The 13,201-nt window shown below is 43.0% G+C and overlaps 1 protein-coding gene across 1 annotated transcript in view; it reads left to right on the plus strand.

The window, feature by feature from the left end:
• The window catches only part of NOTCH3 (notch receptor 3), a 76,766-nt gene that overhangs the window by 49,648 nt on the left and 13,917 nt on the right, over positions 1-13,201 (plus strand). Inside the window, exons 7-16 of the mRNA XM_088480370.1 lie at positions 866-1,021; positions 1,275-1,460; positions 1,571-1,684; positions 3,178-3,291; positions 3,705-3,938; positions 5,504-5,614; positions 8,685-8,877; positions 9,698-9,846; positions 12,190-12,303; positions 12,566-12,685. Of these exons, the coding sequence (XP_088336496.1) occupies positions 866-1,021; positions 1,275-1,460; positions 1,571-1,684; positions 3,178-3,291; positions 3,705-3,938; positions 5,504-5,614; positions 8,685-8,877; positions 9,698-9,846; positions 12,190-12,303; positions 12,566-12,685 (1,491 nt within the window). The remainder of the gene's footprint in view (positions 1-865; positions 1,022-1,274; positions 1,461-1,570; positions 1,685-3,177; positions 3,292-3,704; positions 3,939-5,503; positions 5,615-8,684; positions 8,878-9,697; positions 9,847-12,189; positions 12,304-12,565; positions 12,686-13,201) is intronic.

Below are 13,201 nucleotides of genomic sequence, written 5' to 3' on the forward strand. Positions count from 1 at the left end.
CACAGTTTATAACACATTGTTCTATTGATATACTGGTAATGTTGTCTTTTATGTCTGAATGTCTACTTTTTGCTCTTTTGATGCCTCAATGTTTATTTTTATTTATTTTTTGCATTAAAAGTTTTTATTTATTTCAACAAAATAGAAGAAACTCAGCCACAGTATTCCACAAAATTAAATTATTATACAAGATAAAATACATCACAAACAATATAAGACAAGTCAAAAATATACAACAAAGCCTGGAACAGAACATAGGGTGAAAAGGGGGAGTGGGGGAATGAGAAGGGAACCACCCGAGATAATATCCTAAAAATGTATTAAAATATGAGGCGAATCAACAAGTTCCACTGAAATGGCCTGAATAGGAGGGAGAAACTTTAAACAGAATCTATGGTCCCCATATTTCACTGAACTCTCTATCTCTAGCAGCACCAGACATCATAAGATCATCCTTAGACATATAGATATCCAATCTGGAGAACCACTCAGCTATGGTTGGGGGGGTTCGGTGATCTCCAGTGGACGGGGATTACAGCCTTGGCAGCACTGTTGAGGTGTTTCATAATCGATTTTTTTTTATATAAAGACACAGGACCCTCTATCTTATTAAGAAACCAGAAATCAGGTTCTGAGCTAACGTCCTCAATGTTTATTTTGAAGTATGTCCTACATCCCAACAACACTGACTTTAATGAATAGATAAGATGCCCTTGTTCAGCTTGTTTTCCACAGCGGATTATCTGAGCACCTTTATCTGTTTATAGATCACACTTTCTAAAAGCAGCTTGATAAATCTGCAATTTCCTGACTTCCATCATTACAGTAGTTAGGTTTCCTGTGTCTAAATGTCTTGTTTTTGCAGGTCTGCTATGTCACCTTGAAGATGCCTGCGTTAGTAATCCATGCCACAAGGATGCAATGTGTGACACTAACCCAGTGAACGGACGGGCCATCTGCACCTGCCCCTCTGGTTTTACAGGGGGAGCTTGTGACCAGGACGTCGATGAATGCTCTATAGGTAATGTGCACCACCATCTTAATGCTGGGCTGCGATTGGTTCATTCAGGAAGGTCTATGGGAGAGCGATTTTATCTGTGACCCAGGCTAGTAAATATCAAGAGAATATTGATGATCAGTACTATATTAGAAGAAAAACATCTACATTTAGGATGAGGCTGAGATTAGCATTTTATATAGAACTGTATATATCTATACATTCTATTATATATGCCAATGCTATACTGGGGTATTATAATGTGTTCTTCCTGCAGGTGCCAATCCCTGTGAACACTTTGGGCGCTGTGTGAACGCACAAGGTACCTTCCACTGTCAGTGCGGTCGGGGCTACACAGGGCCTCGATGTGAAACGGACGTCAATGAGTGCATGTCCACCCCTTGTCAGAATGACGCCACCTGCCTGGACCGCATTGGAGAATTTACCTGTATTTGCATGGCGGGTGAGATGCTCCTAACCAGCACGCAGCTTTGTTGGAGTGCTCTGTGGTTTTATTACGGGTGTAGATTTTAACAATCCTGTTCTTACCAAACCCCCCTCCTCCCTTTTCAGGTTTCACTGGTACGTTCTGTGAGCTGAACATCAATGAGTGTGACAGCAGCCCTTGCGTTAATGGTGGACTCTGTAAAGACGTGGTGAATGGATTTACCTGTAGCTGTCCGGCTGGTAAGTTGTGCATACGTTCTTCTTGGGGGCACCACAGCTTCTCCGATTTACATTTGCCAGCCAGGAGCAGACATGTTGGACCTTGTATTATAAATGACTGCGGCATCCTTGTCTGCTGCTGCGGTGGGAATGATCACTGGTCAGCCAGAAATATATTGTTATTTCTACACCTATATTTAACTCGGTTATACATGAATCACCGGTGATTACAGCAATGAGGATGCTCCAGGGATCTGTAAGGGCAGCGGTGTGACTGTGTGAAGCTTCCTAAGGATGCTCCAGGTGGCACTGCTGCATAGATTCTGGCTGCAGGATGCCAGTCTAGGCACCCTTCTAGCCGGATGAGGCTAGCAGAAAGAAGCTCAGAGGGCCAGACCAAATGATTCCGCCGGCCTTATACGGCCCCCGGGCCTGAGGTTCCCCATCCCTGTCTAGAGTGAATGTGAATCAGTGAACAAGTCATTGAAGGTTTCAGAGCAGTCACCTTGATTACAGTTTAGTAGAATGAATGAGCAGCGTGCTAGGTACCAAAACCTTAACTTGCTGGTGCTGCTGTTCCAAAACCTCTCAGAAGTCCACACTAAGGTGAGAATAGTGCCCGTAAGACAGGGCTAGTTAAAACTTCCATTGACTTCAGCGCAAATGCCTAAATCACCATTTGATGTGTTCATAGTTTCTTAATATTACCTTTTTAGATCACTTACTAATATATACAGTAATCCTCAATTTATTAAGTACCTGTCAAAATTCATTGGCCTATAGAGAGTACCACTTGCCCAAAGTTCTCCATTAATTGTTTATATATTCCTTATCAAGGATGGGTACGGGATGCCAGCGTTCAGGATCCCGGCGCTCAGAATCCAGACACTGGCACCCCAACGTGGTTAAAATATCGACACTTTGTTGGTTGGTATCCTAACCCTCCCTCCCCAGTGCCTAAACCTAACCTCCCCTCCTAGTGCCTAAACCTAACCTCCACCTCCCTGCACCCTAAACCTAACAGACCCCCCCTTAATGCCTAAACCTCCCCCTAAGCCCGCTACTTACCTTCAGGATGCCGGCACCGGGATTCTGACCGCTGGAATCCCCTCCGTCGGTATATATGAACCGGATCCCCCTTATCAAAGTCATGCTACACTTATTTTGCCTGAATAATATCTGGGCACCCTTACTAGCCAGGCTAGCTATTCTAAGCCAACGCCACTGGCCTTCGGAAGCAACGTGTTTAAAAAGAAAAATAATCACAAATACTTTGAAACCATTTTTAGTGTTATTTCATATTTACTTTTATCATTTCAGATCATTTGCTAGTGTCCTAGAATGTGGAAGTGTTGTCTTACATAGGGCTCAATCTAAATATAATCCTTTTTCTATTTAAGTTGCCTATATAGGTTTGCGTGTAAACTGTAATACCTATTAAAATTAGGCCAAGAGGGGTTATGAGGATAAAATGTGTGTTACTTAAGAGTTTAATGATGAGATCTCTGTGTCAGGTTTTACCGGTTCCATGTGTCAGATCGACACGGATGAATGCGCCAGTACTCCCTGCAAGAACGGAGCTAAATGCGTGGATAGGCCTAATGGCTACGAGTGCCGTTGTGCGGAGGGTGAGTTCTTCGCTCCGTGTAATCTGACTGCGGGTAACCTTACTCCTGGGTTCTGTCTCTGATGCTGTATCCTGTTCTCTCTCACGCTCTCTGGATGTCTCTTTATATATTCAGGGAGGTAAGTCTTGTACTGTCTCTAGAGTTCCATCTATGCTCATCTGCCTGCTGCTCGCTTCCGTTTGGGCTAGTTGTCCCAAAACACTGCTGTGCCTCATGCTGCTTCATCTTATGCTTCCCTGGGCCCAGTCTTCTCTTTCAGTGGCCATGCTTGGCTTTTGGCTACGCCATATCTTGCTTTTGGCTTTATCCATGTTGGCATGTGCTGCTTGTTTCTGCTTTCAGCAACTTCTTCCTCTCCATGTCTCTTGCCTCTTCTCCTTCCACCATCGTCACTTCTCACCCCTCTCTTGCAGGCTTTGAAGGTGCTTTATGTGAGCGTAACATTGACGAATGCTCTCCTGACCCTTGTCACCATGGTAAATGCTCTGACGGCATCGCCAGTTTCACCTGCACATGTGACCCAGGATATACCGGCTATCGCTGCGAGAACCAGATTAATGAATGTCACAGTAATCCTTGTATGCACGGAGGGAAATGCATTGACTTGGTCAACAAATACTTGTGTTACTGTCAGACTGGAACCTCGGGTAAGAGTTTGGGAAACATTTTTGAAGATTGTTTTCTGAATTTGTTTCATATAGATGGGGAGATTTGTCCGGGCGCTTAATGGTGTGTATAAACATAACTTCCTCTCAGCGATGTGGGTATGAAAAACAAGATCAGACTGTATACAGCTGTACAGTTGTGTAGCTGCGTGGTGAAATATAAACACCATATAAATGACAAAGGTGGGCTTTGGCAAACTTAACACTGTTGGCCTGTAGTGTTTGCTTAGAGTTGGTGAAAAGTGTGTAACAACATAGCGTATATTCTCCAAACCCAGTGGTGTATACAGATGCTTATAACGGATGCACTCACCTTTAGTGCATGATTATGGTGATCTGGACATTAATTTGATTCCGATATTCGTTAGTGTGACAAAGACTATTTACTATAACCAGCCTATAAATCCAGAACTATAATAAGTCCCAATAAATAAAAGGGTCCGGTTAGATAACGAAATGTTAGAATAAAGCTTTTAAATACTGTACATTTTTTGCCAATACAAACATGGTGGTTTTATGCAATAAAAGCGAGTTCTGCTAAGCTAAAACCTGGCCATAATGTTGCAGAAAAATATTGGTGTCACGGTAACAGTTGTAAAAAAATTTTTTATATAAAATAACTTAACGGGGATAAGGGAATGAGAGTCTTGTTTATAGAAGATATAGCAAAATATAGCAAGGCGTGTCGTTTTCACCTAACCACTCATTCAGACCATGTCGGCATTCGGTTATCGACATTTTGTACCATGCGCCTTCTAAGACGTAGCTATATCTCAGAATAGAATGATGTATCATTATTCATTATTTCCATGCACTGATTGACACGTGGGATAGCTGTTTATATTATTATGAAAAATAATGTTCTAAGGCCTGATTAAGCAGCGAGCGCAAATGCAGTCACCTATGCTAACGCATGCCAAAGCACAGCCAACATAAAGGCGCCCACTGCTGCCTACTCATAGCCGTCCAATGTCGCTCTTCTGCGTAATAATCAGTACCATGGACGTACATCGCGCAGTCATACAGCATTATTAACAAGTCTGGCCAGCTGCAGACACTGCACGTCTCCTCGCACGCAGAGAGCTCTCATGCTGCGTATGCAATCGCCGTGGCTAATTTATGCACGCCCATGAAACAACGTTCAAACGAACAGACGCCTGCGTATTTATGACCCTACCCCCTCCCTCAGTTCTCACCACCGAACAGCCTGTCACTCACTTTGCAATAGATTCCTCTGTGCGTCCGCTGCACAGGCGCAGTGCGGCTTATACGCATGCGCGATGGCAAACAATCGCTCTATCTGCACGTCTAATCCTCATTGTGTACGCTGCTGAATCAGGCCCTGAGTATTTATATTTGCCAAGAGATAACATTTTAACTATACCTCTCACCGGCAATAACATCAACTGTATCTTAATCAGAAAAACGTGCACTACACAATATTTGTTCTATCATTTATTTTATGTCCTTTTGAGGCTTGTCAGTCTGAACTGATGTTGGTGATGGTTCATGGGATATTTTGGCTAATCTCTTGTCTGCTATCCTAGGAGTCAACTGTGAGTACAATTATGATGACTGCTCTAGCAACCCATGTGACTATGGAGAATGCAAAGATGGCGTTAACAGATATGACTGTGTCTGCAAGCCAGGTTTTACAGGTAAGCCGCTGTGTTTGTGCAAAATAGTATGGTGAAAGGTTTATACACACAGTGTGATTATGTGCTATGTCTCCTCTCACCTGTGTTCAAAGCCTGGTGAATGCAGCTTGGGGCCAGATGAGCTCTGTGAAGACCACGCAGACAGTGCTCTCAGATACGCTGCATGGTCTTCATAGACATCGCACACAAGTGTTACGGGTGAATGCTGGCGAGATGGGCTATGTTACCGGCACATCAAAAGATTCTGTGTGTATAGTCCTTAATAAGGACCAAGGAAATTCTTGTTTTATACATGCTCAGGAATGTGTCCGGGTACAGATACAAATGTGTCCACATATATCTATCCTCCGTGCGCTACACCTAACGCGGGAGCTCTGTGTGACTCTGTAGCGCCGAGCGTCTTTACATGTGACTTTTTTACCTTCAAATGCATCTTATTCGCACATCGATGCAAATAGCTAGTACAAGCAGCTTCTGCTGATTAAAATGATATGCGGCATGCCTGTGTTGAGCGACTGCGAGTGTATCTGCATGCAAAATGCTACGTTAGTGTTATAGCCACTGATACTGTAACGTAGCAGTTCACATGTAGATGCCCCCGCAGTCGCATATAGAAATTATAGGCATGCCGCTTATCATTGTAATCAGCAGAAGCTGCTTGTGCTAGCTATTCATTTGAAGGTAAAAAGTCGCACAAAAAGACGCTCAGCGCTACAGAGTCATGCCACGGCATGGCGCGACTAGAAGGGCTATTTAATGCGCAAGGAGGCTAGATGTATGAGGACACATCTGTAGATCCCGTGCACATTCCATTCGCAGATTTATGTTCCCTACCATACTGAATACAAGAACGTCACTTGGGGAAATTCTGTATATTCCCTATTCCATGCTCCATTTAAACAGTGTGTGTGTGATTATATATATATATATATATATATATATATATAAACATATATATATATATATATATATATATATATTGTATTGCAGAGCATTTTGTGATTGTAGCATCTTTGCTCAGTTTTTCAAATGTTGATTTAAAAAAATCCCCATGGCAATCCCAAAATGTGACGCTGTAAATAATCGGGGTCTTGTTGGTAACTGTAGCTCTGCCTGTGTGCAGTCACTGCTGTGGATGGAGGAGAGACTGGAGGGATCATTTTTGAAGTTTACGAAAACATTTTAGGAATGCACAGAGCTGTCTAATTTGATTTTACAGCCTTTGGAACACAATAAGTCACTTGTAGAGGTGGCGATTAGACCTCTGTGTCCAGCTGAAACCAGATGTGGACCAATATGTTATTACACATTCATTTTACAGGGTTTTCATTACATACATTTTATTGAAAAGAAGAAAAAAAAAGCTCTTAAAAAAAATAAAAATAAAAACCCTTCTGACCTCCAAGCTTTTCTGTAGCTATAATAAAGTTTGTTTTCAAATGATGCCTTGAGGGAGAACATTCTTATGTGATGGTATCCTGTCCAATTTTTCTTAATTGTAATGTTTATTTTGTCTATAACCATGGCTGGAAACCGTTTAAACAAGATAACCTTGAGATGCTTTCCCATGTGAAGCCTTGTCAGCCTTTTCCTCACTCTGCCGCCTTAGATATCCGAAGCCATAGTGTGTTGGAACTAAAAATAATTGTCCAATGTAAACTCAGTGTTTATAAGGCTAAAGTCTTATGGCCGTATTGGGGTATATTTACTAAAGTTCGGCTTTTCAAAGTCGCCGATTCTCGGCAGCTTGGAGGGCTGGATTTAAGAGGACAGTAATATTACATGCAAATCAAGCCTGATTTTGTATGTTGTTCTATCGCCCCCCCAAAGCCGTTACAAACAGGTGGTAAGTAACTATAACCCATTGAGCAGCGCTGGTCAGGTGTATTTTAGTTTCTGGAGTTAAATGCATAGAATCTATTTGCATGTAGGTTATGTGGAGTTACATGGATCTAGGCTGAGTCACCCATTAGCCCTGAGCCTTGATGTACCCAAAATCCTGAGTCTTGGAAATCTGTTCTCTATCATTATCTGTAGGTCTTGTGGCTTCCAGTGGAGCTGCTGTATATGGCTGCCAGGTGCACCGGGCGAGTTACAGGGCCAATGAGGGAGGGTCATACAAAGACAGCTGCTGTTTTTGACCCCATGCAGTCTATTTTAGAGCAAGGCATATATTTTCCAACCCATAGAGTTTTGCTTGTTTGTTCGTTTTTTTTTGTTCCCCCTACACTTTACAAAATTGTTGTTTTAAATCTATTTTTGTACAGCCAGAGGAGGATCTTTGTTTTTTTTTTTTTTTCCTGTACAACCACAGCCTTTTTTCAGTACCATAAATGGTTCGCAGTTACTTGAAGATTTTTTTTAATGAAGACCAGATGGCAGTGGCATTTGGGAGAAAGACCATTTTTAGGAAGTTGAGAGCGTCAAAGGGTCAGTTTGAAGAACAGGACTAGGTCAAGGACAGGGGAAAGCAAATATCTAATTAGGGAACATGAGCTAAGTTTAAGCTCTGTCCCAAGCAAGTTTTTATTTTGTGGGGTGAGTTATGTCCATGTTGGACTGGAGCATAAATATATTGCACCGGGGAAACTAGCTGTTGTCCACTGTGGATAGAGAATAGAATGTTTGTGGTACAGAATTAGTTATGATATGGTGTTAGTAATTTACTGTAGAATAGTCACTTTTTTTTGTATTTTCTTGGGTGAGGAACCTTAGAGTAGGGATGGTTCACTGACAATGGTGATTAGTGTAGCTATCAATGATGTAAAGCGACTGGTCCGATGGTGTATGGCGGCCGCATTCTGCGTATGCACTATGGTGAACCAACGATGGTTCTCCCCCCTCTGTTTTGAAACCATGGACAACCCAACCTTAGAAGGCTCATCTAGCTTGGACTTTCTCATTGGTTCCACTAATCATTTTATTATCCAGTCAGTGTCTGACTTGTAAAACAAAGGGTTTTCCTATTGTATTGTAACAAAGTACATTTGTCTTTAAATTCCATGCAAAGCTCACTTCTCACATTGACCATTTTGATGGTATATTGGTCTCTCTATATTCTATCATCCAGGTCCTCTGTGTAATATTGAGGTGTCCCCCTGTGCATCCAACCCATGCAAAGCCGGCGGTACCTGCCAGACTGTACAGAGTGGTTTCCGCTGCCTATGCCCAGAGGGTGGGGGCCCTCGGGACTCTCTGTGTAATCCCACCCAGCTCTGCACACCAGGGTGTGTCCATGGCGTGTGCCGCAAATTCACGGAAGGGTGAGTGCTGTTCCGCTATCAGGCACTCTGTAAGCAGTGCGGACGTAATGTATGACTGCAGATGTTACTGCTCTCTTATTGGTGCACTGAATATAGTTATTTGCATTTGTAAACCTTTTTTCCAAGAAGCAGTTCATTGTTTCATGTAAAGCTGCCCAGCGATTGAGCAACAACGACCCTCGTTATCGTTCAATCGCTTGGAAATCGTCCGCAAAATGCCCTAAACGACCAGCGATGCGCGATCCCACCGGTCCTTTGCGTCGTCCTGTTTTGCCTGTCAATTAGTCGTTATTGGACATCGTTATCGTTCATGCATCGGTGCACGTTTTCAAAGCCGGAACGACCAACATATATAGATGGAAATAAATATTTCAGCCCTCTTTTATTAACAACTGCTTTGAAAATCGTTGGTCTATGGTCTACGGTCCTTTTGTGCAATCGTTCACAAATCGTTCATGCACATGAACGATAATGATCATCAGGAATTGATGAACGATTTGTGAAGATCTTTTGATCTTTCATCTTTCAGGGACAAGTCTGCTAGTGGATGGGCAGCATAGTGATCTAACAAAACAATGGTTCCCTCCTCTTGCATGAATAATGTTTGCAAATTGAAAATTACCATTATGCTGAGTGTTCATAGCAAATGTGTGATAAATGCGAGAATAGTTGTTCCTTAATGCAAGAACCGTTTACATATAACACCGTCCCGTCATCGAGCCTATATGTTATGTTTCAGCGCGCTTCTTGATCTCCTGAAATGTGATGGAACAGCGCCTTTATTATCCGCTGACTCCCCTGTTCTTTCTCCATCTCCTAGATATACATGTGAATGCCACCCCGGCTGGACAGGGATAATGTGTGACCGGCGGAGCACAGATGGTTGTACGGCCAGCACTTGCCAGAATGGAGGCACCTGCATTGACCACGCTGGAGGACCGCTCTGCCACTGCAGAGACGGTTTCCGTGGTAATGTCACTGCACATACTTCTATTTTCTCATCCACCCCGTGTCCATACAGATTGTGTGTAACCTTCACCTGCTACAACTAAACACTTCCCTTTTATTAACGGTCTACCATATTGGTGGTGGAGACACGCGGCCACTTCATCATAAATTTGATTAAATTCAGTGTGTTTATATCCATATCGCTCCAGCTAGTTTAAGTAGCTTAAGGGCCAGATTCAATAACTCGTGGGCTTGTAGCTACCAGTTTAAGTGCCAGGGGCTGTTCAATTGCAGCCAGCGATAAGCCCGCAGGCTGCATTTAACGCGGCTTTCTGTTTGCAACCTCCTGAGGTGTGAACAGAAATCCCTGGTAAGTATGACTTTCTGTCCTTACTGCGGCCGCCGTGAGTGAACCCATCGCTCCGAGCACTTAAGCTGGAATCTATGGGTTAACTCAAGTTCACTGCAGGCTTACCGCGTGAGCAAATGGGCTTATAATTGAATAGCTTCGGGAGTTCTAATCTGAAGCTACAAGCTGTCTGTAAGCATCACAGCTAATTGAATCCGCCACTAAATCTGTGTACAGCGTTTACCATTATATCTGAGTATGAGTGCATCCGGAAAGTATTCACAGCGCTTCACTTTTTCCACGTTTTGTTATGTTACAGCCTTATTCCAAAATGGAATAAATTAATTTTGTCCTCAAAATTCTACACACAATACCCCATAATGACAACGCGTAAAAAGTTTTTTTAAAATTTTTTGCAAATTTAATATTAAAAAAAAACAAAAACTAAGAAATCACATCTACATAAGTATTCACAGCCTTTGCTCATTACTTTGTTGATGCACCTTTGGCAGCAATCACAGCCTCAAGTCTTTTTGAATATGATGCCAAAAGCTTGGTACACCTATCTTTGGGCAGTTTCGCCCATTCCTCTTTGCAGCACCTCTCAAGCTCCATCAGGTTGGATGGGAAGCGTCGGTGTATAGCCATTTTCAGATCTCTCCAGAGATGTTCAATCGGATCCAAGTCTGGGCTCTGGCTGGGCCACAAGGACATTCAGAGTTATCCTGAAGCCACTCCTTTGATCTCTAGGCTGTGTGTTTAGGGTAGTTGTCCTGCTGAAAAATGAACCGTCGCCCAAGTCTGAGGTCAAGAGAGCTCTGGAGCAGGTTTTCATCCAGGATATCTCTGTACATTGCTGCATTCATCTTTCCCTCTATCCTGACTAGTCTCCCAGTTCCTGCTGCTGAAAAACATCCCCACAGTATGATGCTGCCACCACCATGCTTCACTGTAGTGATGGCATTGGCCTGGTGATGAGCGGTGCCTTGTTTCCTCCAAACATAACGCCTGGCATTGACGCCAAAGAGTTCAATCTGTATCTCACCAGACCAGAGAATTTTGTTTCTTATGGTCTGAGAGTCCTTCAGGTGCATTTTGGCAAACTCCAGGCGGGCTGCCATGTGCTTTTTACTAAGGAGTGGCTTCCGTCTGGCCACGCTAGCATACAGGCCTGATTGGTGGATTGCTGCAGAGATGGTTGTCCTTCTGGAAGGTTCTTCTCTCTCCACAGAGGAATGCTGTAGCTCTGATAGAATGACCATCGGGTTTTTGGTCACCTCCCTGACTAGGGCCTTTCTCCCACGATCGCTCAATTTAGACGGCCGGCCAACTCTAGGAAGAGTCCTGGTGTTTCCGAACTTCTTCCATTTACGGATGATGGAGGCCACTGTGCTCATTGGGACCTTCAGAGCAGCAGATATTTTTCTGTACCCTTCCCCAGATTTGTGCCTTGAGACAATCCTGTCTCGGAGGTCTACAGACAATTCCTTGGACGTCATGCTTGGTTTGTGCTCTGACATGCACTGTCAAGTGTGGGACCTTATATAGACAGGTGTATGCCTTTCAAAATCATGTCCAGTCAACTGAATTTACCACAGGTGGACTCCAATTAAGCTGTAGGAACATCTCAAGGATGTTCATTGGAAACCGGATGCACATGAGCTCAATTTTGAGCTTCATGGCAAAGGCTGTGAATACTTATGTACAAGTGATTTTTTTTTGTTGTTTTTTTTTTTTTTATTAAATGAGCAAAAATCTAAAAAAAAAACGTTTTACACGTTGCCATTTTGGGGTATTGTGTGTAGAATTTTGAGGACAAAAATGAATTTATTCCATTTTGGAATAAGGCTGTAACATAACAAAATGTGGAAAAAGTGAAGCGCTGTGAATACTCCGGATGCACTGTATGTTCAATATCTAGAGACCTATGAAAACAAAAATATATATATATATAATCTCTCAAATCACTTTTTTGTTTTCACCTAGTTGTGTAATAGAGGAATTTTTATTTCCAGGTAATTTATGCCAGATTAATATTAATGAGTGCGCGTCAGCTCCTTGTCTGAATGGAGGGACCTGTGTTGACGGCATTGCAAGATACAGCTGCCTGTGTACACTGCCATATACAGGTGAGGAGCGTGGAAGGCTGCAATAACCATGCATCTGGAATATGGAAATGTCCTCTTTCCAGCGAATGCAGACATTTTGGAGGTTGGAGGAAATGGCTGTTCTAGTGCAGCCTCAGGGATATTACTAGAGAATTAATATGCAGCATGCACACACAAACTGGCTGTGTCCTCTATTTGTAGGTTACAGTTTCAATGCTGTGAGTTATTGTAATTATTACTGTTAGTAAGCAGCACTTTGTGTATCTCCCTTCTTCTCTTAAAGGTCTGATATGTGAGACGCTTCTGGACCCCTGCAAGCACGAGCCTTGCCATAATGGCGGAATCTGCAGACCTACCTCGGACTACAAGAGTTACTCCTGTAATTGTTCCCCTGGCTGGGAAGGTGAGTAGCAAATCAAAACATTTCCAACTTATATACTCTGTGGATCATGATAAAAAGGCAAAACAGCATCACAGACTTGTTAACTAGTAAAGCTGCCCATCCACTAGCAGACCATAGAAACGACAGCACTATTACGACATTGTAATCGTGCTGTCGTTTCTGTGGGGTCTCGGAGACAGAGTGAAAATTGATAATAAAGTGATAAGGTGCCAGCCAATCAGCTCCCAACTGTCATCTCACAGGCTGTGTTTGAAAAATGACAGTTGGGAGCTGATTGGCTGGCACCTTATCACTATGTCTGTGATAAGCCTATACTGAATGAGCAGTCGTTCGATGCAGGCTCATCAATCATCTGGGAACATGCTGAACCTGACGTTATCGTCAGGTTGACCAGCATGTTTGCCCGATGATTGATATCGGAAACGACCAGCGGGCACGCGCATCGCTGGTCGTTTCCAACTTTAAAGTGCCCGATTTGCAAGCGATTGCAAGATATATAGATAAGTATTGCAGCCC

The sequence above is a fragment of the Taudactylus pleione genome, unplaced genomic scaffold (genome assembly GCF_031769625.1).
Source record: "Taudactylus pleione unplaced genomic scaffold, aTauple2 ptg000253l, whole genome shotgun sequence".
NCBI lineage: Eukaryota > Metazoa > Chordata > Amphibia > Anura > Myobatrachidae > Taudactylus > Taudactylus pleione.